We start from the raw sequence: 26,547 nt of genomic DNA on the forward strand, positions 1-26,547 counted from the left end.
CCAGTAAGGGTTTGCTTCCCTACCTGGCTGCCACAGCCCCAGGAGAGCACCAGCAGGCTGGCTACAGCACTGTGTCACGACACGCAGCGTCGCAACGCGCACGGCGCATATGGTGGTCACACAAATAGAGCAAATCCACATTCCCTCTGCTTCTCTAATTTCAGCTCATCACTGGCCACGACGACTGCCTCTAGCACTCAGCCACCACAGGATCTTCACAGCGTTCAACGAGAAACAGAACTGTTTGTGGAGCCTTTTTGTCCTCTCACCCTTGATCTGATGCCTGCTGTCACTGACCAGTGGTCAATGCTCTAAGACATCCCAGACGTGTCATACAGCTCCTCTCTTGTCACCTTGATTTTCTGAGACTTTGCTAAGCCTTCTGATGTTTACATTCTTGTAACAAACTTTCTCACACACAGTTCTGTAAACAACTTATGTTTTGCATTCTTTCATGGAGGAGGAGAGAATCGATGGACTCTTGGTCTGTCCAGTGTCATTGCAGAGGTGGCACTGTCACCCTCCAATCCACTGTCACTTTTGGAAAACTATAAATGTTAGAGTCAGAAAATAAAGGTCCCTCTTTTTTTGTTCACCTGGAGAGCAGCAGTGTCCGTGTCGTCTTTTTGTGTCGTATTGCGACACTCTCTGGTCCAAAAAGATATTTAAATATCTTCAGGTATGCTAAAAACAATTCCACGCACAATCAGATACAATAATACCAAAATATAAAAAAATGACTCTAAAATTAAAGAAGGAGCACAGAAATTATTCCTACTTGTATCACAGCTGGTGAAGTCCTTAGAGGGCAGCTGAGAGGCGTGCCAACATCAATCTATCAATCTCCATTTTGCTATATTAATACAACTTGCAGGTCTTGTGACTTGGATTTTCTACGCCCAAGTTAAGGGTTGCACTAAGGAAACCAACAGCCTAATAACTTTACTTATGTTATGCACTGCCTTCTGCAGGTCTGCATCAATTTTGTTTTGATCCCACCAAAACAAACATCAGCTGAGAGATTTCAGTATGCTTTGGCTGAAGATGTTGGCAAGCAGGGCTTTGGCAAGAGGGGGCCTTGAATTTGCATGTGCCCAACAAAACAATTCATAACTTGCTGTTCTCATACCCAGAAGGGAACCCTGAGAGCCATGGCACCCACCAGCATCCCAGTCTAAGACAGGCCCAGGGACAGCTGTTCTTTTACCCAAGTAAGATCACTGAGCCTCCTTGGTTTGGAAATGCAGGCCGTATCAAGAGAGTCTTGAAATAAAATTAACAAAGTAACAGAAGTCTTTGCAAGATAAGAAATCAAAGTAAATTTGGCAAAGTAGCATGATGGGTTTGAAGGTCTCCTAAAATTCCTGTTGAGCATTTCAGCTCTAGCTTTTGTAAAGGCCATGAACAGCAACTGGAGGGACAGGGGGAAAGCTGAAAAGCAAGACGAAAAGCAACGCAGCCAACAAGTGATTTTTAAACTATAGCACTTCCCAAAGCTTCAAACAAGCTGTAGATCCTGTTCTAATAACAAAAGCAAGGCAAGCACCTCACAAGCGATCTAATTTCACACTGGGTAATGCAACTATGTGATGCACATTAAGCACTGTAAAATACTGCACTCAGGCTGTACAATCCTAACATAATGGGATTAGAGAGCACTTAATGGGAAGACACATCAATAATATATCATTATAGATCTGGTGTTTCTTACGTGGCTCCTTTTCAGACTGCTGATGTCTCAAGTCTGCTGCAAGGGTTTTTTGAGAGGGGAGCTTTGAAAGCAGCAGAAGGTGAGATCCTTGGTGCTTCAAAAGGAGTTCATGTTTCAGGTGCTGTTGTCTATAAAATATGTTCCTGCTTTATAATATCTCAGAGCTGTAAATGACCAAGCACTGGCCCAACAGGGCAAACATAGTTTTAAGGATGAAAACTTCCACTTTCAAACCAATTATCCTTTCATTTCTTTGCTGTGGTTTGGGTACTCATCCCTGACTGAGAAATACATACAAGGGATGCTTTCCCTCTCTCTCTTTACTGATCAAAGCTGTTTTCTTCTACATGAACCTGCCAAAACCCAGCAACACAGATACTGCAAATCAGTTCCCACTCTGTGTAGGTGGGATCATACTCACAAACATCTAATTTCTAGGTGCCACAGGGAGACTATTTTGGACCAAACCACTGAAACAAAATGAAAAACATATAGTTACAGAACCAAGCTGGCTTCACGAGTGGCACAGGACTTACTATTTCTGCCTCAGGCTCATTCAGCATCAAGCAAAACTCAGTTGGCAGGCAGTCAAATGGCACACTCAAGGCATTAATTTACTAATAGAGAGGAACTCGCTGCACAGTGCTTTCTTGAGGTTGCTTCTGTGATAACTGCACCTGAAAAATGGGTTGCATTTGCATTACTTTTTAATGGTTCCTGTTCTTACATTTCCAATATTTTTTTTTTAATTTTATCTAAAGCAAAGGTATTACTGTGTGGGGAAAAGGACCCACTGATGGATCTGTGCTATATTTCTGCTTCCCTTAGAGACTTTGCATGGCCTTTGGCAAGTCAATTTACCTTCTCATCTATAAGGCAAGGTAGTAATAGCACAGTAGCTCCCAAAGGTGTTCCATGTTGCCCTAACTTCTGAATAGAAAGCGCTTCATAAATACTAACATCAGCCAATGAAAATGCATAAAATATTGGAATTTAATGATGCAAGCGCATCTCACTGAGGGCCTGGAAGATGAGCTAACTTGACTGCTTGGCTTTCTGCAGGAGAGTCACCAGGGAGCAGCCAGGGAGCCCACCTGCCAGCCAGTGGATGTGCACAGGCTTCTGAGCCCCCCAGAGTGGGTGCAGTGCCTCTCCTGCCTCTGAGGCACAGCCCCTGAGAGCTGGGTGGAGAATATCCAGGAGGAATGCGAGTTTGAGAGTGGAAGGAGGTCATGACCATCGTCTAGGAGAGACAGCAGAGCTGGTGCTCTGCTGTTAACTGGACAAAGCTACCCTCTTGCTATGCTGGACCGAAGAACTGAAGCATTCAGGGGATTAACACAATGCTGGGGGTCTTTGCTGCCCTGCCCGGCTGTTCTCAGATGGATTGCATTGACTGACCACCCAGTAAAACCCAAAGTTTGCCCCCCAACCTCAGCAGGATAACATGGACAAGCAAAGCTGAGGAATTACTAGTGTTTCAACAGAGATGGAGTGCTGGGATACCAAAACCCCTCTGGAGATGTGGTGGCTAATGATGCATAATTGAGTAGAGCTTTTCACACTTTCCTCGAGACCGACAGCTTGAAGCAAAGGCTCACTGTCTCCTTCTCAGTGCCAGTTATGGCATATGGCAAACAGAACTACATTCCATCTCTAAATCTAGCTAAAACCATCACAGATATGTGCTGCATATTGCATTTAAATATTTTGCTGACAATATACATTGAAGTATTTATAAATATTCAGAATTTATCATCTTTTCTGATTTTTCTTTTTGACTTTTTTCCCTGACTACTACAGTCTAGTAATTGTGTCCCGTGCTAACAGGTAGATATTCAACACAGCCCAAAACAATCAAAGTGATTATTTTACAAGATGAAAAATATTCAAGGTTTTAAAAATAAGCAGGGGTACTTCTGGCCTCATACAAAGCATACAGAAGAAACTCAGTCTTCTGTCATTCTGCAGGGAGAGTGCATGCTTACTATCATCATATGCCATCCTGATAATGATCCTCATTGTCAGAGCCATAGACTTGGGGGCACAGTCTTTATTTCACACAGCTCAAGTTGATGAGCAGCTAGTTGCGAACAGTAAAATATTTCCCACAAAATCAAATTAAGCAGTATTATCCCAAAAGGAGCAGCAATGCAATGACACACATGCACGAAACAGGTCTCAGTTACCGTGCTTTGATCCAGCAGATCATTTTCAAGCCCTTAAATGCCTGGATTTGTTTGCAATTGTGTTGTGATTAGATAAACTCTATAAGACAGTGAAATGTAAAGCTGAAGAACAAGAACAGCAAAACAAGGCTGACCATACCTGCAGCCCTACCCGTGCTGCTGAATCAGTTACAACTGAATGCTTAATTGCAATCCAACTACAATAGTCACTATATTGCAAATAATCAGCTTAAATTCATTAAAATGAATCATACATCGGGTATTATTATATATTAATTGCTCCAATAAACCCCAAAACATTCAAAAGTATTATGAATATATTCAAAATTAAGCTTGCAGCTCTTCGGGATTAAAAAGCAGAAAAACACTGAGTTGTTTCCAGTAGTAAAACAAACACTTGAAGCACAGAAGTTAGAAGTTAGGAAAAAATCTATTTTATAAAGCTCTTTTCTGTTATCCCAATTTTGACATTAATTCCATTTGTATTTTGCAGGAGGCAACAGGGAAAGGGATCATAAACAGGTGTGAAATCAAAATTAAGGAAAGACAAAAAACAAATCACAAGACTAAGGATAATGTTTTATTAGAGGCAGTGTAATTTGGGCAAGGGGCAGGGCTGGGAGGAGAGCAGGCGAGGAGCTTACAACACCCACTGCAGTCTCCTCTGTCACAGGGCTGCTGTGCTGCAAAACCACCAGGGCTGGCTATTTGTTTCCTCATGACATTTCCCTTCATGTCAACAAGTAGGCCAGCTCCACAGTCAGTGGATATAAAAGCATTAACTCGGGTAGAGAACTTTATTTCACCCTTCTTTCAGTCATTTTCTCCGTGGCTGAAATTAGACTCCAGGGGAGCAGTAATGAGCAATAGGGAGGGAGGGAGTACAGAACAGCTTTCCCAGGAAGAATTCCATGGATAAGCCATTGCAAATTTCAGCTGGTTGTACGCAGCATCACAATTTACTGCTCCACATAAATTCTGCTCCTGATTATAACTGACTCAAAGGGAGTACAGGCTGGAGTGATATAAAGCCCTTTCTGAAAGGAAAGTCAACCGCAACACCCCTGGTGGAATTTGGAACAGAAGACAAGCTTTTAAAGGGACAGATCCAGCTGGGATCACGCTCTGGAGGGAAAACCCGATTTCATAGACTTTATAGACCAGAAAGGGCTTTTGCAAACTCTTTCAAAGAGAAGCTGTATAGAGGCTCAGGACAAAAGCAGTCTTTGGAGCTTTCACAGCTTACCAATTCCCTCTAAGAGTATTTCAAACTCCCCTCTTGCCATCCAGCATTGTCCATGCCAAAACCAGGAGCAGGGAGGCAGAACCCTGTAGCTGTGGGTAGCAGTCTCACGGATGCCTGAGCCCACATGCTTCAAACCAGAAATGCATCACCCAGCAATGAAATTCAGGTGAAAAGCAGCCATGGGCAGCCAGAGTGGGAGCAAGGGCTGTCACTCAGGGCGAGCAGCAGCGTGGCAACGAGCTACCACATATCAAAGGGCACTAGAGGTAGCATCAAGAGAGGGGGAGCAAGCAGGGTTTTGCAAGGAGAATTTACAGCACAGATTGTAAATCAAAAAGAATGCCCCCATTAGTCTCCTGCAAGTCAGAGAGGTTCAGGGAGAGGAGAATTTGAGAAAGCAGGTTTACACGAAGGCACAGAGGACCTGAACCTTGAAAAAGCAGCTGCTTACCGAAATTTATAGCCTAGAGAATTTCAGTAAGTTGTAAATTACATTCCTCATGAGAGACTCAATTGCGCACATATGTATGCAAGATTGAGAGTCACAATGCAAATATACTCCTGTGTATGTACACTAACTTATATGTGCCCCATTGAGTTTGAAGATTTAAAATACTCTTCTGCAAGGCTTATGAGGTCTACAATGCCATTAGCGCTCAGAAAGAACACGCAAGGTAGAAATTACATATCTATTTTTCAATCATTTATAGACTGAATTTTCTCTTCCTTAGATAAGTACCTTTCAGTCCTCCTACCATGTTAGAAAATACATGCATCTGCTTTGAATAGATATTTAATGAAGTTATTCCTTGTAAAAGAGTATCTGTTTATGTTTACATTGCATTTAATAATTAAACAGCTTGTTATGGAAAAGCACTTTAAAGAAACCTTTCTAAAGATGAATAGATTTTTCCATATCTTTTCTTCTTAACCTTCTCCAGCAAGAGCTATTAAACTTGAACTGCTTGCACTGCTGTGCTGGAGCACATATTCTTGTAAGGGAATGCAGATAGGTCGATAATGCAGCTGAAAACCACAAAACTGTAAAGCAGACCAAAGACAGGGAAATTCTCCCTGCCCTATTCCAATAATCTTTATGCCTACACCACCTTCAGAAAACAGGCTACAGCTGCCCTTCAATCAAAACCTGAACTGCACCAACAGGCTTGTAGGGGGAAAAGAGCTCCATCCCATCACTGCCTGAAGCCAGGCTACCTGGATTAGTGTGCAGCTAACTGGGGTTTAAATTGAACTAGAACATGACATTAATCTCAAGTTGCAAATAAAACAGACAACAAAAATCTGACATGCTGTAAGAAAGAGGAATCCTGGGATCCTCATCAGCGTGGAGCTGCACTGCATTTCCTTTCAATCTTTGTGCATGCAGAAGCAGAATTTCACCTGAATTATTTGGGTCTGCTTTTAATAGCTTCCACCAGAGAACAGAGAAGTACACAGCAAGCTGGAGCTCATCACTTTGAATATTGCTGAATTAAAGGGGGCTTTTTGCTGGGTGTAAAAAGGTAGTTTGATCAGGTTAACTACCTCACTGTAGCACTGAACAATAAAACTGACTAGTAATTGTTCAAGTGTGATGGTAAATTAATGGAATATAGTCACAAGCTCCAAGATGTCCACTAAAGCTTTAAACACATCAGCTCTCTGACAGTCCAAGAGTCTGAGATGGTGTGCTTTAAAGGAATGGGTTCCAAAACCTTCACTCACAGAGTGCTCATATTTAATATTTACCCCACTGATCTTGACAAGAGACTATAACTGCAAACATGAGTCTTAAAAAGCCTTATCTTCTAACCATATTATTTCTGAGATTCAATTAAGATAAATGCAGTGTTATCAAAGCAGCATTCATGAAGTATCAGCCATTTAGGATCTCAAAAAGGCCAGGTACTCCTCAGGAGGCCAGCCACAAGTGACCCGCAGTGTTATCTCTAAACTGAGGCAGCGAAGTTCACTATTCTCCGTGGAGTATTTTCACTCTGCAAAACTTATATTTCCATTTTTTATATCCCTGGAAAATTGTTAACAGAGGTGTGATAGTCCCTTCTGGTAACACTGATCCTGGGAAGCAATGGAGATCCTATTTTCAATGCTATGCAATTATTTACATGATTTTCCCCTATATGAAACTTCTCTCACTACTAGACAGGAGTTTCTTAACCTCAAGCGAGCTGTGCCAGTTAATCACTGTATCTTGTCAAGCAGCTGGCCACATTCTGGAACAGGAATTAAATAAAACCAATTCTTAGTCCTGTAAGATCTCTGCATCATCCCTAGCTATATTTAGACAACAATGAGTTTAGCAACAGAGAGGAGATGCCATACTTCAGAATTACAGACACAAACACAGGGAAATGACCAAAATTCTAATCCAGAAAGTTTATCATGCAATCTTCTCCACAAACAATGCATTACTTGAATGCTAAACTCTTCCGAGGCTACCCTGAGTTCATCACACCTACCACTAATTGGTTATATAACCATATAAGCAGGATTAGTATCATAATCTGCTGTCAAACCTGACAGCTGGATATGTGGTTCTGCAAATAAAATACTCATTTACAAAGACTTCTTCAAACCAAGGTGGTTTATGTTCTTCAAGTTTTTGTACAATTAAATTACAGCTCCATGGTCCTCTTTTGAATACTGAGCCAGTTTAGCTGGCAGCCACTGCTGCAGCACCATCTGCACAATTTCCCCCTTATTTTTCTGAAAGGTCACATTGAGGATCCTAGAAGTTGGTGTGTTCTGTGTGTGTTACAGAGAAATCCACGATGCTGCAATGCCCTATCCTGCAAATAGACTTGAGAATTTTTCAGCATGTTCCTCTAGCTTTTTTTGGTCACTCGAATAAAATCCACTTCCATTCTTGGAAAGAATTCACTTTTTTGCTCCCGTGAACTACAGATTCCACAACCCTTACTCCATTTTTTTCATGTAGGATTGTTAAAATTATTAATATGTTGTCTGATGCAGAGGAAGTCCAGGACAGTTCTGTGTAGCACTGGACAGGACACAACCTTCTCCAGAACCATTCCTGGTATTCTTGAACCAAGATTGCTCCTTTCAGCCCAACTCCCCTTGCCCCAAAAGGGGTTACCACTACTAACATTTGCTTGAGTATTAAAAAAATATCACATTCAGAAGCCAACATGTCCCTTTACCCCTGAAAACATCGTAAAAATTGCACAAGGACTTAAAAAGTTGGTACCTCTGCTGCCAGTCCTAATCACTGAAGCCAAGTCCCTGAGTGGAGAACTTCATGGACAGAATGCAAAGAAACAAACACTGATTGACCTGTGTTTTTCAGCTCTTAGTGTGTAATGAATGTGAGATTCTATGAGATAAAAAAAAAAAAAAAAAAAACAACCAGCCAGGGTTCAGTATAGCCAAATTTTAATTGGCAAGGCTTCAAAGAGTTAAAAAAAAAAACAAAAAAAAAAACCAAAAAAACCACAAACACCTAGACCACAAAATCTCACCAGGAAAATGGCTCACCTTGCTGAAAGAACAGAGTCTATCTCCCATTATACTTTTTCCATGTTTCAGGACATGTTGTCTCCTCTACCATTTCCTAGCCAGCTAGATAATACATTGTCCCAGGAAATCCAACAGAACTGTTAATGTATCTCTGATGGTAGGTACTGGTGGAGAAAAGAGCCACCAAAACACACACCCATTCCCAGAACACCATCTCAAGTGCTGTATTTTCTGTGCCATAGAGAGGGAGAGGAGACCACAGGACTCAGTCAGTGCCCATCAGCAGATGGGAGCCAGCCTGGGAGGCAAAGCACAGATCCCCACACTCCTTTGACTGCTGGTACCATCACAACTCGTCTGTGACACTCTCAGTACAGAGACCCACAGCAAGAGGGACATGCTGACAAAGTGGCAGCATCCAGAAACAAAATTCTGCAAAAAAAAAAAAGTTTTGGATCTTTTATGCTACGCCTCGGTCTCCATTGCAGTACAGTGCACATCAGGCTGTGTGTAGGACTTTTCCTTGTCTTGATTGTTGTAGCAATGGGAATGCAGAATCCAGAGGGTGGGATGAATGTTTAAGCAGGCACACCTCCCAGGTACACTCCCAGGCCACAGCTTTCAACCTGGCATGTCTTTTTACACACATGCACAAGGGGGTTTTGCAAATAAAGCACGATCAAACTCAGGAAGCAGTTTCAATGCACTTCTCCCACTCTACGTGGATATACTTCAAGCAGAAATCAGTTTTTCCATGGTCAACAAAGTGGTTATGATTTTATGGCAAAATTGGAACAAGGTTGCTCGTGAACAGAAATATTCATTTCTCACATTCTGATCAACAAACACGGTGTTGACTCGGGCAATTTGCATCTCGTTTGAGCACTCCTTCCTTCCCCTCCACTGTTATTTGGTTTGTTAGGCTTGGACAAAGGGAAAAAAAAATCAAGCTTAACTGGTACTCTTGCCATTTGTGTCAAGATTGCAAATTTTGTTTTGAACCACAATTTCATTACAGCTGTATGATATTTCTGACAAAAGCACTTATCAAGATAATGGCATTATAAAGCTGTATCTCAGAATTACCTGCTGAGCAAAGAAGCGTAGTCCAGTTGTTCTATCAGGGAATTGATGCTCTATAAATCAAAGTGTCTTCATATACCTTGGAAGGCAGGCAAGCCTGACTAACAGAAGGTAAAGTCTATTCTGTACTGGTTTATGTTGCTGTGGTTTGGGAGGATTTTTTTAATTATTTAAACATGTCACTAAATCAGAATTGGCATTTTTGCGTTGTGAAGAGTAAAGAGATCATACAGTAATAATTAAGATAAATTATTATTAATGGATATTAAATATTGCAAGACACTAATTTTATCCAAAAAGAATCTTAAGCTCTTTTAAGACCTTACTTCAATTAATGCTTTGAAGCATATTTCAGGTATCTGAATATATCAGGATTGCACTAAACCCCAAATCACTAGATTGTATTCTTCCAGGGAAAAAAAAAAAAAAAATCATAGATATGCTGATCAGTGAAGTCAGTAAAAATATATTCACTTTGCAGAAAACTGAAGTTTGTAACCCAGTTCCAAGCATCCCAGGCAGCACCATGTGTGGGATCTACTATGTGCTATGAAACCACTCAAAGTTAACTCAGGCATCACTTAAGTAGTGGTGCTATGTCTTAGAAGTGATCCTGTGGCATGGCCAGAAAACTTTCCAGAACTGAGACAGAAAATCAGCATTCAAGTAAAGCAAATACAAATATCAAATGCAAAACTCCTCACTGTATGAACCTCAGCTGGTTCACTATAAAACACCAGACAGGAGCTGTATGTGAAAGGACACATTTCACACACCTGCACTTTCTACTCATTTTTGATGCTTGACCCAGAAGTCTCGTGGTTTGTTCTGGAATAGAATATCTTTGAACAAATATATGCATTGAAGAAACAGTTCAATTTAGCATTCCTAAGTTCTTGTGAACAGCAGTAAGTGGATAAACTTCCCACCAGGACAGGGAAAGAAACAGATCAAATCCCAGGCATAATTATATCAAGAAAACTCAGCTTCCATTCCCTTTTAGTGAATTCAGGCTTATGTACTTTGCTCATCACTTCATTAAATCAGCTGCATTTGCACTGAAGGTAAGCCAGTACAATTTCTGGTTCACAACAACCCTCCAAAGGGATCTCTTCATTCCAGTCACACTCGTGGCTGTATGAAAAGCCTACAAGATGAGTTCCTACACAGGTAAACTCTTATTTAAAATTAAAAAAAAAAAGGAAAAAAAAATAAGCAGGTTTAATTCCAGTGCCAGGGTTTCTTTAGTTCTTTAAGCTCAGAAAACAAGAAATATTCCAAGTTGCTCTTTACTTTGACAAGCACTTTGTAAACTGCTGCAAGCAGAATCCTAATTTAACTACAAGAAAATACTAAAATACTTAATAAGAAATCTGACGTGAAATTAGACTTTTCATTTCTTTCCCAATTAGAATGCATATATGTCACAGACAAATGAGAGACAGAAGACAACTATTCCCCCCTCCCCATACAGTCACTGTCAATTAATTTACATTTTAAGGTACTATATCTTTTTTAATACAAGTTTTCTACCTGTGCAGGTAGGAGTACATAGAATATACTCATTCTAGTAATGTTACAGTTTTGTCTTCAGAACTTTGTTCACACTACTGCAGCACTCCAGCAGCAGCACCATCTATCACACATTCCTAGTGTCACTTACAGGGAATACATTTGTCTATTTTGAGTCTCCATCTCTCCTTTGTTAACACTGCTCTGGCAGGGAAGCACAGCCAGAACAAGTGCAACAATCCAGCCTCTCCCTTTTCCACAAGGATCCCACTGACGGGAAAACCCCACCACCCACTACCCTCGGTCACCTGAGGACTAGCACAGCCCCTGCTCTCTTTCATGATACAGGGTTGTGCACGTGCTGCTCCACTTCCAGGAGCGCCAACAGCTCTCACCAGATTATTTTGGGATCACTGTCTAGCAATCAGGACTAACATGCCAGGTTAGCCCAGCCCACAGTTCAGGCTGCTGACAGCTGCACGTCTCAGTCTCTGATAAAGAGACAGTCTGTGCTTGTTCTTCGGCTGGAACATCTCTTCCAGGCAATAGCAACTTCAGCAAGCTGTAAAATTGTCCTACCAGGACCCTCTACTCCACGTGATGGAGCTGTAAGAGCCAAGCTCTTGAGTACCCAGCAGCCGTAGCTGCACCCTGGGGAAGGTGCACCAGCTGAAGCACCCTCTGAAGTCAGGTGTGTTATGAATAAGCAGCTTGACTGGGCCAATATTCAAGCAGCAATCAATTTATTAATTAATGTGGTAAAGTATGAGCAAACAGCGCTGGGTACAGTGGGGGAAGTTTTCCCTCCAACTGCACACCGATGGTTGGGGCTCACAGGGATTTCTAGGGGTACACATAAGCTTTTTTCAGCAGTTTCTATTCCCAATTTGTGAGTTAGTTTTCTCAGGATGTACCCCAGAAAGGAGTATCCCCAGATGGTGGGGTCCAGCTTCCGAAAGAAGAAAGAGGTCTCCCAGCTGGTGCAGTCCAGACTCCAGATGTGGGCCCACCTTTTAATTGCAAAGACTATAAATCTCATAGCAGTGATGTCCAGCTTCCCTTGGTCGAATCCATCAATCCTTGGGTTGATGTTCATCTTCCTTTCTCAAGCTGCTTTTTACTGTTTTGCTAAGGTGTTGAGATAAGCATGTTTCCTTTACATATATTCTAAACTTATATTTTCAAAGCTCCTTACTACAAGCAATATTCTAAAATTATACTTCAAAAGGTTATCATTGCAAAGCTGTTCAATGCTTAGCTATGTGCAGAAAGTCCCTGTCCAGCAGCAACATCCTTAAAGCTTTAATTCAGATGCTATAAAAGTCAATTGCAAACAAAGGATAGGTTCAAAGGCCTTCTTCCATGCTTTACTCCCTCAGTTATTTTTTAGAATTTATCCTTTAATTGTCCCATGATCAGTTTCCACACATATCACAATCACACATGCTGCCTGTGTGTACCTGACACCAAACACAGCTTTGCATCTCACAGGTGGAAGCCTGCTCAGGAGACGAGGCTCAGTCAGGGTGTGACTGGGAGGTGAACTTGAATTTCATCAGAGAATGACCATCCACAACTGAAATAAAAAGCAGATTCATCCTCCTCCTTTACAAGCAGATGAAGTAGTTAAGCAACACTGCAAAGTCAGAGCTGCAACATATCACACTATTACAGGCAGGAAACTCGTTTAGCTTCTCTCACAGTCTGGGAAGCAGAGAGGCTGTGTGGAAGTGGTTTGTTTGGTTTTTTGGTTTTTTTGTTTGTTTGTTTGTTTTTGGTGGTTTGTTTTTGTTGGGGTTTTTTGGGGGTTTTTTTTGTTTTTGGGGGGTTGTTTTTTTGTATTCTGGTGGTTTGGGGTTTTTTTGGTTTGTTACTTTTGGTTTGCATGGTGGGCTATTTGAGGTTGTTTTCAGTTTGGCATTTATTGATTTTTTTGTTTGTTTGGTTTGGTGTTTGGTGTCTTTTTAACACCTAGAATCACAGATTCTCTGCAGACCTTTGCAGAGTAGAAGGTTCCCTGTAAGTCCCTATCATGGCCCACACTGGCAAGGGATCCCAAGCTTAGCTAAATGTGGGCTTCTTGCACCAGGACTGCAATTCTTGATGAGCTTTACATTTCTTAAAGAACATTTGCTCTTAGAGAAAAGATTTCTTTCAGTTTCAGATGGAATGAAGAATCCTTCTCTCTGCTGTCTGTAGAAAGAGTACTCATGAAAGACAAAGCACAAGTTTTAAATATCATACCACTGCAGTTTGATTGATATTGCTGTAACTGTTTAGGATACTAGACTGTGTAATATTTTGGAACAAAAAGAATTAAAGTCATCTTTCATAACAAAGTTAGGATTTCACAGTGTTTATTCAGATTGATACTTGCACATCCCCTTTTATTATAACCTATGTAATGAAAAATTTGCAAAATAATTCCAGGAAATTAATAGTGTAAAACTTGGAATTATTATTCAAACTGCAGCAGCTCCAAGAGATGAAAAGTATTGTTAATATTAATTAAGCAGAAATACTTGTTTTAAAGAGCCTAGCCACAAAAATGCAGTATTTAAACATAAGCTCTGGATCTCTTAAAACTACTCTAGATTTGCAGAAGATTTAAACTCTTCCAGGTGAGTGCTTATGTTTTGAATATGAATTAGCTGTTTGACTGCATAGTCATGTGTGTGCACCATACCTTCTCTTCTTTCCCACAACAGAAGACTGAAATCCTGACATACATCACTAAGAAATTTCTAGCAGAATATTTTGCATAAGTCTAAATGAGTCATTCAGGAAACTTTTTTTAAAGACAAATTCTAAGGAGGTGAAAAAAAATCTACTGTAGCTGATTTTTTTCCCCAAAGTATCCTGAGGGAGTTTATATTAAGAGTTTAAAGAATGAAACTGACTTTGGTGTTCCATTCCCAGTTGCTAATTTATTATGTGGAGGAAGTCACATGAGCCTTGAAAGAAATCTTGATGAAAAGAGATCTGTCTCAGCTGCATGGGGTTTAATTGACTTAGTCTTGCAGGAAGAATGCATTAGTATTATCTATGCCTCTGTTTAACTATCAGCCAAATGGCAATCATCAAGATGAATTAATTTTCTCCTCTGCCATGCAAATCACTCCATTTGTGGACTCACTTCTCTGTTTAGCAGGACACCTGGTTGAAATTCAAAGACCACAGTTCTAAACAAGGTCATTGGAATAATTCAGCAGAAAGGGAGAAGAGTGCCTAAGGACCACCACTTTTACCCTTCTGCTTACATTCAAACAAATATTTTGTTGGGATTTTTTTCCCCAGAGGAGCAGGGCATATTTATCAATTTTTACTCTGGGCCATTATAGCTAATTAATATTCAGTATTTCTTTTATTTACCTCTAATGAACCAAATTCTCCCTTGACTGCTTTCAGAATCTGGACCTGCAGGAACTTCCCTCAACAGAAGCAGCTCAGATTACAGCCAGCCTGCACAGCTCTGATCAAGCCAGCATGCAGATGCTGAAAAGATAACAAACTTTGGCACAGTGTCACCAATCTGTAGCTCTTTCCTGCACTACTGATGATTTCATAGGTGTGAAAAAACAGGCCAGAAAACAGCCACCTTCCCAGAGGACAGGGAATCTTCCAGCACTGCTGTCATTATTGCTGTCGCCAGCCAGCAGCACCACGGAGGAAGGGAGAAGTATTAATAAATTCAGCAAGTCCAGTATGGATTGGGAAGCAGACTAGGCAGTTTCTTCACACAGCAGAAGTTTCCTTCACCCATCTGTTGGGTGCAGGAACCCATGGGGAAAGAATCCCAAACAAGCAGCACGTCTCTGCAGTTTCACACCACACCAACAGCACAGTGACCTTTCCAGCAAATGAGGGACCAGTGACACTTCTGCAGAGTCTCCAGATAATGATATGATAATTGTTTAAATCCACAACAACCAGAAATCCTTCTGAGAAGGCAGCCAGCATGCAGCTGAAAAATATTTTGCAAGTGCACATTGCCAATCCTTAGTTATTTCCCTCTAGTGTTCAGCAAAACATTACACTTGAGATAAAGGGGGAAAGATCACACAAAGCCTAATTGAATTAGCTTAATTATTGTGCGTGGTAAAAAAAACAACACAGCAACAAAAGTGCTGTAGAGAAGATTTCGTTTCCCCAGCTGCTAGGTTTTTCAGGAACACATGTGATTACTGTGATACTAGATAACCTGAAGATAGGATGCTCTTGCAGCTCTAAGGCACACTTAGGACTAAAGAAATAGGTTTAGGTCATAGGTGTAGAAGATTATACTTCACACTTTAAAGGCCATATGCAAGGCTGAAGCCAATGCCTGAAGATGGTTCATGAAAGATGTGGGCCATCAAGGACAGAAATACTATTGCATATAAATTTATTACACGACCTTTATTATGCTTTATTATTTCCACTGACAAAGTGGAAATGTCATATAAATCTATTTGTAAACAGTCTGATAAATTCCAAACACCAAACCAGCAAGTTTTCATTGACATTAGAAAAAATGACAAGAGCAGACTCCATAATCAAGCAAAAGTTAACATGCTAAAACCATGAAATCACAGTCAAATAATAGTTTTGCTTCAATGAGTACTTGTTAATACATTACTAGACAATCTTTGCAGGAAGCTTTTTGGGACCATAGTGACTTAATGGAAACTTCCAGATGAACTTTCTTTCTAGGTCCTATATGATTATCTCAAATTTAGCTAGAGCACTGTGCAGAGACTGATATATATTGTGATTTAAATTTTTTTCTCCTTGTACAACAAAGTAGGAATGAAAATGGATTAGCAGGGCAAACACCCTAAATAAGTTGATTAGTGCACTTCTTCTTGGATAAGGACCTCATACACTGGCTGAACAAAAGGTAAAAGCAGCTTTTGAAACTTGTTATAGTTCATTTCTTTAAAATCCAACCATTCTTCCAAACAATAAATCAGTTATAGAGTGTATTATCTCACTAATAAACAGGTTGATATTTCAAAATTAGGATCCAATCTATGGCTTCAGTAGCCAAAGTGCTCTTTAAAAGCAGTCCAGCAACCACTTCCAAGGCTCTCTGCAGAAAACACTGTTTATGGTATCTGATTGCATCCTGCAGCACATTTCAATCACACTGTGTTCTTGATACCGATCACACAGTACAGGGACATCAAAAAACTGACCCTGATATTCAGTGTAGTATTTGCCAGGTAACACAAGGCAGCACACCCATTGCTCACAGAGTTCCAGGTATAAGAGGTGGGAATTTAGTCAAAGTAATTGCAGAAATTCAACAATGGACGGGGCACCACAGAGAGATGCTGGTACCATGGGAGAAGATATTTTAGCTTTTTCAAGGAAGACACTTGTACTTTGAAATTACACCCCAAGGAAGCCGTTTCCCCTCCCACTACTGATAGCCACAAACAAGTCACCACTCAAGTCAGTGAATTATTCTTAACTTAAAAAGAAAGAAAGAAAAAGTGTTGAATTGAATTCTGCCATTAGAGATTCATATTGCAGGAGATCGGTTTAATCAAAATAAATCCATTACCTTTAATGTCTAACGGGTGTACAGTTAATGACAAAATGTGAGCACTTATCCATATGACAGAATCAGCTAGAGTACACAACCAACACTTGCACTCAATCAGCTAAAACAGTAATTGTCTACAGATGCTGCAGGTCTAAAGCTAGTTTAAAGACACATACAGTGTTTCCTTAGATCTGCATTTAAAATATCAGAACTCCTCAGCATACCAAAATACTGTTGTCAAGGCAACAGTATACAGAAGACAGGCAATTAAAAAACAGATACTTATAGAGCAAGCTATAAAATTTAGTACCTTAAATAAATTGCTGGTTGGATGACCTTTTGCCATGGAAATTAAAAAGAAATGCTTACTTTTGATCAGAGACTACTTCTTAACAAGATTTAAGTTTTGAGACATTCTGGTAACACCTTTAGTAGTGATTTTCATCCCCTCCAGTTCTGTTCAGAGTGGAATGACAAGTAACAAAAGCTGCAAGTCATCAGCACTTCTGAACATACCAGATCCCATGCTTTTTAAATTCTTAAGCAGATGTGGAAAAAAAAAAATCCACCTAACTACTCAAAAGCCAACTTTTTGTCCTAGAGTTAGGCATCTGCTGCACCCCAATGAGCAGAGGATGCAGTGGACAGTTAGATCCTCATTCTGATAAAAAGAAATGCAGCCTGTCAAGTGTAATAGAAATAATGCAAATGCCTCGAAATAAAAGAAAACAAAAACAAGATTAAACCTTAATTTCAGCGAGAGGAACATACATAACCTAATTTTATCTGGAAAAAAACCCCAAATATTTATTTGAGTACAATAGTTTAAAGCACATAGTGAAGCCCTGAACTCAAAAATTTTATTTCAGTGAATAAATTATTTTACCCATCTAAAACACATATTTAAAAATCACCTTCTACATAGATGCTTTTGCATGCTGTGATTGTAAACATTACAAAAAACTTCTATTTTGTTCCACTTATTATATCCAGCTAATCTATGTCCTGAAGTGGGATGAAGTGCAGGAGGATATTACTACCACAGGAGGATATTACCACCACATCACTAGCAGCTTTTGTCCTACAATTGCTCTGCAAGCTACAAATGTCCCACAAAACCAGGGATGAACTGGTAAGGCCATGAATTAGTCTGAGCAGTTTATATCCACGCTTTCATTCTTTTTCATCAGCAGGGAGTTTTTTTCCTCTTTAAGCAATATCCATCCAAACCCAAATTTTGTATGTAAAATATTTATCTATGAATAAGACATTTATTTTGACACATGCATCAGCCTTATGGCCGTGACCCTGTACTTCCCCCTGGTGCAGTAGCTTCACTCAGCCCCTAAAGCCTTTTTGGACCAGAGCCACAATTCCTCCCGCGAGCTGCTCTCCAGGAATAGAGACACCACCTACGAGCCCCCCTTCCCTTCAAGCTCCAGCTGTGATTCACCAGAGCCAAGTCCCCTCTCCAGCAGCCCTGAAGACATTCCTTATCCTTCTGAGGGGCACCCAAGGCCTCGCGGCTGGGGCAGCAGCGCCCGGCCAGCACGCCGCTGGGGCTGGGGTGCGCTCAGCAGAGGCATCCTGACGGCTCGCCCAGCAGCGCCCCGGGAATGCTGCTCACCCCGGGCAGCGGCAGGGCTCCCCGGGCATGTGAGCATCCCCCAACATGCGAGCACTGCAGCGCCCCGGGAATGCCGCTCACCCCGGGCACAGGGAGCACTCCGTGCCAGCCCCGGGCTGTGAGCATCGCCCAGCAGAGCCCAGGGAATGCCGCTCAGCCCGGGCAGCAGCAGGGCTCCCCAGGCATGTGAGCATCCCCCAACATGCGAGCACTGCAGCGCCCCGGGAATGCCGCTCACCCCGGGCACAGGGAGCGCTCCGTGCCAGCCCCGGGCTGTGAGCACTGCAGCGAATGCAGGGAATGCCGCTCACCCCGGGCACAGGGAACGCTCCGTGCCAGCCCCGGGCATGGGAGCATCCCCCGGGCATGCGACACTGCAGCGCCCCGGGAATGCCGCTCACCCCGGGCACAGGGAGCGCTCCGTGCCAGCCCCGGGCTGTGAGCATCGCCCAGCAGAGCCCAGGGAATGCCGCTCAGCCCGGGCAGCAGCAGGGCTCCCCAGGCATGTGAGCATCCCCCAACATGCGAGCACTGCAGCGCCCCGGGAATGCCGCTCACCCCGGGCACAGGAGCGCTCCGTGCCAGCCCCGGGCTGTGAGCACTGCAGCGAATGCAGGGAATGCCGCTCACCCCGGGCACAGGGAATGCTCCCTGCTAGCCCCGGGCATGTGAGCACTGCAGCGAATGCAGGGAATGCCGCTCACCCCGGGCACAGGAGCGCTCCGTGCCAGCCCCGGGCTGTGAGCATCGCCCTGCGTGCGACACTGCAGCGCCCAGCAGAGCGTGCCTCTCCCAGCGATCCCCTCGGATTCAGGGTACAGACCCCGCTGTGCAGAACCAGCGGGCAATTCGATTGCTCAGACACAGCGCTAGCATCCCCCTGCCATCGCTGTGCGGAGGGCAGCCTCGGCCAAGCAGGCAGAGCGCATCCTGCGCTGCCCCTCTGCGCGCTGACAGCCCAGCGTACCCTCTCAGACCTCGGGATGCTTGAGAACCACCCGCTCAAATCACCCAGGCTGGGATACGCGCTAACAGCTCTGGTACCCTACACTCTGCACATCAATGGAGCTCGGGGAGGGCAGAGGGAGCAAAGCGGAGAAAAAAAGGAGAACCACCATTATAAGTCTATTGAACTGCTTTTATCACCACTACGCGTCATAGCTTTACCTTTTAATGGCAATTAAGTTCAAAAGAAAAGCAAGTATATATCCTGGAAACTCAGTTAACACTGCCTAGCACCAGCTACTAACAATTGCTTTGTTATGCTGTATACAAAGAACAAAATAGTTGTCTTCTAGGCAGAAGTTCAAGTCATGCAACTTAACAGAAGGCAATGTGGGTGAGATTAAGTCCTCACTCAAACCCTAAGCCACACCAAATCATTTTTCTAAGCAGTCATCAAGTTAAAACAGCAGCTTACAGTACAAAATTATGCAGATATGGAGTAAGTTAAGAACAAATGAGGTCTTAAACACTTTTCTGAAGGCTGCATACGAACTGAAGAAATTAGAGGGCTTTGTGTTGCTAATCATGACTACAGTTACTAAGTTCTGAAACAGTAATAAAATCTAAATCTTCATTAAATTTATGAGAGAGTATTTATGGCATGCAGATTTCTTTTTACTGCATAAAACCACTCACACTCAGCTTTGGGTTGCATTTACTTTTTTTTTTTTTTTAAGCGTTCTTTCAACATAGCAAGCATGCAAATGCATTTGAGACTTGATGGTGCTATTTAACTGTACAGCCAGGAAAGACATTCTGAGAAATGGAAACCACATGTTCTTCAGAGAAATTCAATCACAAAGATAAGCTTTATTAAGCTCTATAGCATCCATTTCCCAAGGCATGGCCTCCATGCATTCAACAAACGTGACATCAAGTACAATACATCAGAGATCCACACTTACCAGACTCTCATGCTTGTTTAGAGGTTTGGAAAGTGACAGCAGCTTGTAACATCCACATTTGCAGCTGTTTTACACTGCCTCTTTGCTAATACCAGCTCAACAGCTTTCTGGAGCCACCTTAGCTCCAGACCTGGATGAAGTCTGGTTTAACACCAGCATTTTCAGAATTGCTAATGCCCCTGCACAGGGCAAAAGGAGTGTGCTCAGTCTTGCACCAGAAAGACACAGGGTAGTCCATCAGGTCGGGGGAAAGCCCAATTTGGATGGCAAGCATTAAATTGAAGACCCAGGAAGACTCAAAGGAATACCATTGTGACCAGAACATTAGACAAATGACTGGACTGGTGTTTCACCACAGGCTCTTACACGCTGAATCCAGTAACCCGCACTTGAATAAAGCTTACCTCACAGAAAAGCACTAATGCTGGACCAAACACCTCCAGGTATGGAGGATCTATGCCAGAGGTTAACCATCTTCTCTGTGCCAAGATATCACACATTTTAAATACATTTACTAGCTTTGACTTCTCCTTCCTTATTGCTCCCTCCCCTAGTAGGCATTCAGCATCCAGACCATGAATATAGTCATAGTAATAAAGTTACTTCTGCAACATCTCATAAAAGGCTTAAAACAAATTATTGGCTAAGCTCCATAGACACTCACCTTGGATTTCAGGTTTTGTGGTTATTTTCCAGCACATTTCTCATAGTAGAATCATATGAGATTCTACTATGGCATATATGATTCTACTTTCTCATAGTAGAATCAGCCATGCCATATATATTCAAAAATAAACTTTCCTACACCCATTTCCCTATGTCATCACATGACAAAGACATGCTGAACAGAGGCCCTGCAGTGGCCACTGAATTCTTCCCTCCCTCTGGCAGCACAACTCACATTCCTCACTCCTAAGCTCTGCATAGGTGTGAATCTTCTTCAAAGCTCAGGCAACTCATTCTGTATCGGTATGAAATTATTAATTAGTGTCAGAGCTTGAAATTATCTCCACAGAGACACAACAAGGAAAAGCCAATTTTGTTGCAATTGCCTGATGGTAACTTCTGCAATACAACTGTTTTGTGTGTTTTAAACAATTTAATAGGTGTTTCACTGCTAGTGCTATTTGTGTGTGCGTGTTGTAATGTACTGCAAGAAACCACTTGATCAGTAAAACTTCTACATAAAGAATATTTGACAGAGCCTGCTTTCCTGTAAAATGTGCTAACAAACTTGAAAGTTTTGTTCACTTACATGAAGTGAATCCTCATTACTTTTTTCAATCATTTAACTTGGAACTCACAGCAGGATGCCCAAATTAATGCTATCTGCAACAGCCATTCATCTTCACCAAATATTGGTGCTATGAGCTTTTGACTATGACCTTGAATCAGCAAGTATAGAATATTTTGATATGGCAAATACAGCAACATATGCTACCCTAGCTTTTCTCTGGTTTCATGGGAAGACACGACCTGAACCTGCCAAAGGTCAAACTTCCTATCCAGGAGCTGTCAGAAGCAACAGACCCCTGAAGCACGAAATTAATATAAACACAGTGAAAAACAAGTGGGTTACAGTATCTTTTAAAGCCCGTCCAGAACCTGGAGCCCTAAATCTCCATGAGCTAGCTACACTATCTAATGCTCAGTCACCAAGACCTTCCTTCCCGAGTCCCAAAATCTTTTCTGCAGGCCTAGAAGCTGCCATCTGAGAGCAATTTTGTTTGCTCACCATCACTACAGACTTAAGGTGTGTTTATGATTATGCTTGAGAGCCCCTCCTAAAACTTCCAACCAAAATTTGTTCAAGAATGCACGTCCAAACAATTTCAGAACCCCAATTCCAGAAATGCCTTACCTAGGTCAGAGGCTACAGAAAAACCCTAACCCAAAATGAACCCATCATGAGGATTGTAAACAAGATCCCACCAAGTTCTCCTCAAGTTTGCTTGGGCCAACAGCTGTGTTAATTTATTGTTCATTGCTGCTTCCCAAATCCATAGTCAGATTTCAAGCAATGCATTTCAAAGTTAGATACTAACAATGAAAGATAAACAGAGTAAGAGTTCACTGTGAGGTATACCACAAAACAAAAAGTATACCTGTGATGAATATTACCATGGAAATTGAATTTCCTTATCTCTCCAGGCTTTTAAACATCTGGGGCAAGTCTGTGATTCTTGAGCTGATTCTGTTTCTTATTCATCATAGATAATACACCAGGGAATTGTGCCCAATTAAGAAGCACAAATGTTTGCTCCACGTCTACTGCTAACATCTAAATCCTAATACTACTTTATAGCAGGAAACTTGAAAAACATTTTAGAGCCATTGGAGATCCTACACTTATTATGATGCGACTAGCATATTGCCACTGAAGCTGATCTAGAAACGGACCTTCCAAGTGAAACAAAGTACAAGGGATAATTAGGAAATGCATAGGTAACATTTCCTGTCTAGCTTTTCAGAGAGCGTCTGTTCTCAATTATGAATTTTTAAAGTGGGAAATCAAACTGAACATTAAAAGCAATTACTAGCTATAGGAAAAAAAAAAAAAACGTAGGAAGAAAACAGATATGATCTGCAAGCATCTAGCAGTAAAGTTACTGCCTTCAACTTCACTCTCTGAAAGTTACATGGACCTGAAGTGGGTTTTTTTTATTCTTCAAGTTCTCTCACCTCCAAACAGCAACTGCCCAAATACTTCATTATCTCTAATAGGACAAGCCTTTAAATGAAAGGGGCTTTTCTCTGGGCTGCACTCAGGCTGCATTTTATATCCCCTAAACGGTAAGCGAGCTAAGTATGGAACAGGGAACATGTGCTGCTATAAGAGGTAACACAACCAGCCTAACCAGGAATGGCTACAGAGACAGCTCACCCATTTCACATTCTCATGGTGCAGAAACCCAGTTAAAAGAGACGACACAGAAGCCAGAAGAAGCTCTTTGAGGAAAAAAAATATATATAAATAAACAGCCACTTAACTCTTCACCACTTCTTACACCCCACAGGCAATACTCATCCCTTAATTGCCAAATTGAAGGAGATGTAGTTGTTACGAGAAGAAACAGTAGGGTGATAACATTATAAAAAACAAGTGATCTTCATGAACTGCATCAGAGAGACTTTGGTGGGAGAGCACCAAATTCTGCTGCAAGAAAGTCTTTGCACTGCCAGAGTAAAACCAACATTCACAAAACTTATCGCAGAAGTTTTGAGTTCTACTTACTACCACCCAAGCACTTCAAGACTGAAATTTCCGTGGCAGCCCTAATTATTCCATAGTGCATGACAAATGTTTTTTTCACAGGTGTAAGAGCAATCATTTTTTAGAAGTCACTTAACTGTCTAAGGACATCATTTTAAGGCTTGTTCACACATGGCCTCGAGAAGAGTTAGTTCAACTTGTAGCTCCACATGCACTTGCACTGCAAGTGAGTAAACGCTGAATGATCTATTAATACCTTTACCACCACGGATTTGGTTTCCTTCCAGGACCCAAAAAAAAATAAAAAATAAAAAAGGGCCCAGGCACATGAAACTTTATCCTCTGGGGGAACTTTACAGCTGTTCCCATTTACAGCTTCAGCAACCTGCCCGCCAACACAAGCGGCACAAGCTCAGTCCAAGGCAGGGGACACGGGGGGGACCCGCACGGCGACACTCGTTCGCTGGGACACGGACACGGGCGGCGCCCGCCCCGCCGCGATGCGCGACTCGCCGGCGGCAGAGCCCCTTCCGCACGCCCGGCGAAAGGAAAAGTTCAGCCAGTACAGAAAGTCATTTCGCCAAGCGCTGACGGACAAAACTGCCGAGCGCCGGGGCTGCGGGGAAGCCCGGCCCGGGGGGAGCAGGGAGCGCGGCGCGGAGCCTACCCGAGCGGCTGCGGATGACATCGCGGAACTCATCGGCGGCCCCTTCGCGGCCGGGGCGCCCCGGCTCGGCCATGCCCGAGGAACTGCCGAGGGACGCGGGGGAGCGAGCCCGCAGGGGCCGGGCCGGGCCAGGTGCGGAGCGGCGCCGCCCGCCCTGAAATAGCGCCGGGGCGGCGGCCCCCGCCCCCGATGGAGCGGCCCCGGAGCACCGCCCGCGGCGCCGGGGGGCGGCCGGCACCGAGCTGCCCTGTGCCCGGCAGCACCGGGCTCCGACTGGGCGAGCGTCTGCCCGGGCAGCCGGGGCACCGGGAGCGGCCGTGCCCGCCGCCCCGCAGAGCCCGGGCACTGCCCTGGCTGCCCCGCGGGGTGAGAGCCTGCAGGGGGATCGATCGCACGACCAACGCGCTGGAGTTTGCCTTCTGCCCCCTCCTCTGTAGCTTATCCTCGCAGGGGCGAAGGTCCTGGGTACCTCGTGCAGTGGCGCCGCTCCCAAGCCGCCCGAGCGGCAGCCTGTTGGAACCTGCCGGTCAAGTCCCTTATCCGTTTTCAGGAAAGCGTTTCCTCCTGTGTTTAATGCAGGAAAGGCGCATCTTTGTCCCCTCTCACTGCAGTCAAGGGACAAAACGCTTCCCGCTGGCACTGCATCCCTGCGACCTTCCATTAAGTGTCAGTCTGGATGGCTGCCTCCAGCCCGCCATTATTCCTTTTCCCTCAATTTTCTCTCCAAACGAAGTCTCAGGATTTGCCTTTTATGCCGTTTCCCTCATCTCTCCAGGCCCCCAAGCAGATTGTATCACCTCATGGGGAAAGTAACCAGGCCCGGGAAATGTTCTTGTATGTGTTTAAACACCCGCTCTCCTTACGAGAGAAATCCAAGCTCTTAAAAATTTCACCTTAAAATACAGACTAGCAGAGAATCACCTGGTCTTGCTAGTTTATAGGACAATGGTGTAGCGTGTTTAATGCAAGTGTAGCCTAGCTGCTTCTCAGCTTAAATATGAATTCATAGATAATTCATAAACATATGTAGAGGAACAGGAGATTAAGGATAAGCTGTAGAAAGGATGTATGCCTTCACTTGCATTTGTGTAGATAAAGGACTTGCATCTCTTCGTGTATTCCAGAGCATATCAGAAGAAATGTACTCTTTTGAAGATAACAGAGTTAAACAGAATAGAACTAGGTAAGAAAACCAGAGAGGAGACAATGAACAATTAGAGGAAAACCATTTACAGGCAGCAAGGCAAGAGGTGGTGGATTCTGAGGAAAGGGGCTTGCCCCCCCTGAGAAGCAGCAGGACACACCTTCCACACAGGAGGGGTCTCCTGGCTGGGTTCTGCCCTCCTGTTGTTCACAGTTTTAAGAGATTAAGTAGATGAGGAAGTTTTCATAATCTGATAATTCCAAAACTATTTTTAAAGTTTGTTTGTGATTATCAGTGTTTATTACTTCAACAGAGTTAGTGGGGAAAGAATGAAGTATTGCCAGCCTTAAATACTAAAAAATATTACTCAGAAAATGCATGAAATTGTCCTTGGATTATTCAGGGGAGAGATATCATATTTCTTTGTCCATATTCCCATTTTCAGTTCGCTCTGCTCGCCCATGGTGTGTGCCAACTCTCACAAACTTCCAGTGATGCAATTTTGGCTCCCACCACAGGGGTTCTTGCTAGAAAACCTGCCTGAGATCAAATTTCAGGCTGGGCTACACCAGCTAGTGAGGAGAGCCTGTAGTTTCTCCCCCAATATTACCGTTCTGTTTAGTACCCTGTTATCACCCACTGCCAAGTTTTTCCCAAGCTATCAGCTGGATTCTCCCAGTCCCACAGCAATCCAGACATTCGGTAATTCCTGTCTGTCTCTTCATGTCCTGGTTTCTCTGCCTCTCCTTTTTCAGCTGTTTTGTTTTCTGCATTCTGGTGCTTTGGGGAAGGTGGCAGTTCTGGCGTGCCTTCCCCTCCCCATAACATGCACAGCACTACAGAATTGGAAATGGGATTGGTGACTTCTCAACAGCTGATCCAGAGCCTCCCATACGTTCTGTCTCTAAAACCCGTGTGGGGAGATGGTATAGCTGCTTCCCTCTCCTTATTCCAGCTCGTCTTCTGTCTGTTCCTGAGGCCAGAATGGAGGGAAGATACTTTAACCTCATTTTGGCCAAGTCGTGCTCACTGTTCTTCCAGCACAGCAGTGTAGAAGGCAGGCAGTCAGGATAGGGACACAAATTTCGTGACTGACACTTTTCACTCCAGACTGCCTGTATCAGCAGCCAAAACCTCATTAGCGTGATGTGACAACAGGAAGAACACTATCTTGTATGAATATATGCTTATATTCGGCATTTAAGAACACATTCTC

The 26,547-nt window shown here is 43.0% G+C and overlaps 1 protein-coding gene across 1 annotated transcript in view; it reads right to left on the reverse strand.

The window, feature by feature from the left end:
- DMD (dystrophin) overlaps positions 1–24,304 on the reverse strand; it is a 1,161,005-nt gene extending 1,136,701 nt beyond the window's left edge. Inside the window, exon 1 of the mRNA XM_038157533.1 lies at positions 24,188–24,304. Within this exon, the coding sequence (XP_038013461.1) occupies positions 24,188–24,260 (73 nt within the window). The 5' untranslated portion in view covers positions 24,261–24,304. The remainder of the gene's footprint in view (positions 1–24,187) is intronic.
- Between the last annotated feature and the right edge of the window lie 2,243 nt (positions 24,305–26,547).

This window comes from Motacilla alba, chromosome 1, assembly GCF_015832195.1.
Source record: "Motacilla alba alba isolate MOTALB_02 chromosome 1, Motacilla_alba_V1.0_pri, whole genome shotgun sequence".
NCBI classification, from domain to species: Eukaryota; Metazoa; Chordata; class Aves; order Passeriformes; family Motacillidae; genus Motacilla; species Motacilla alba.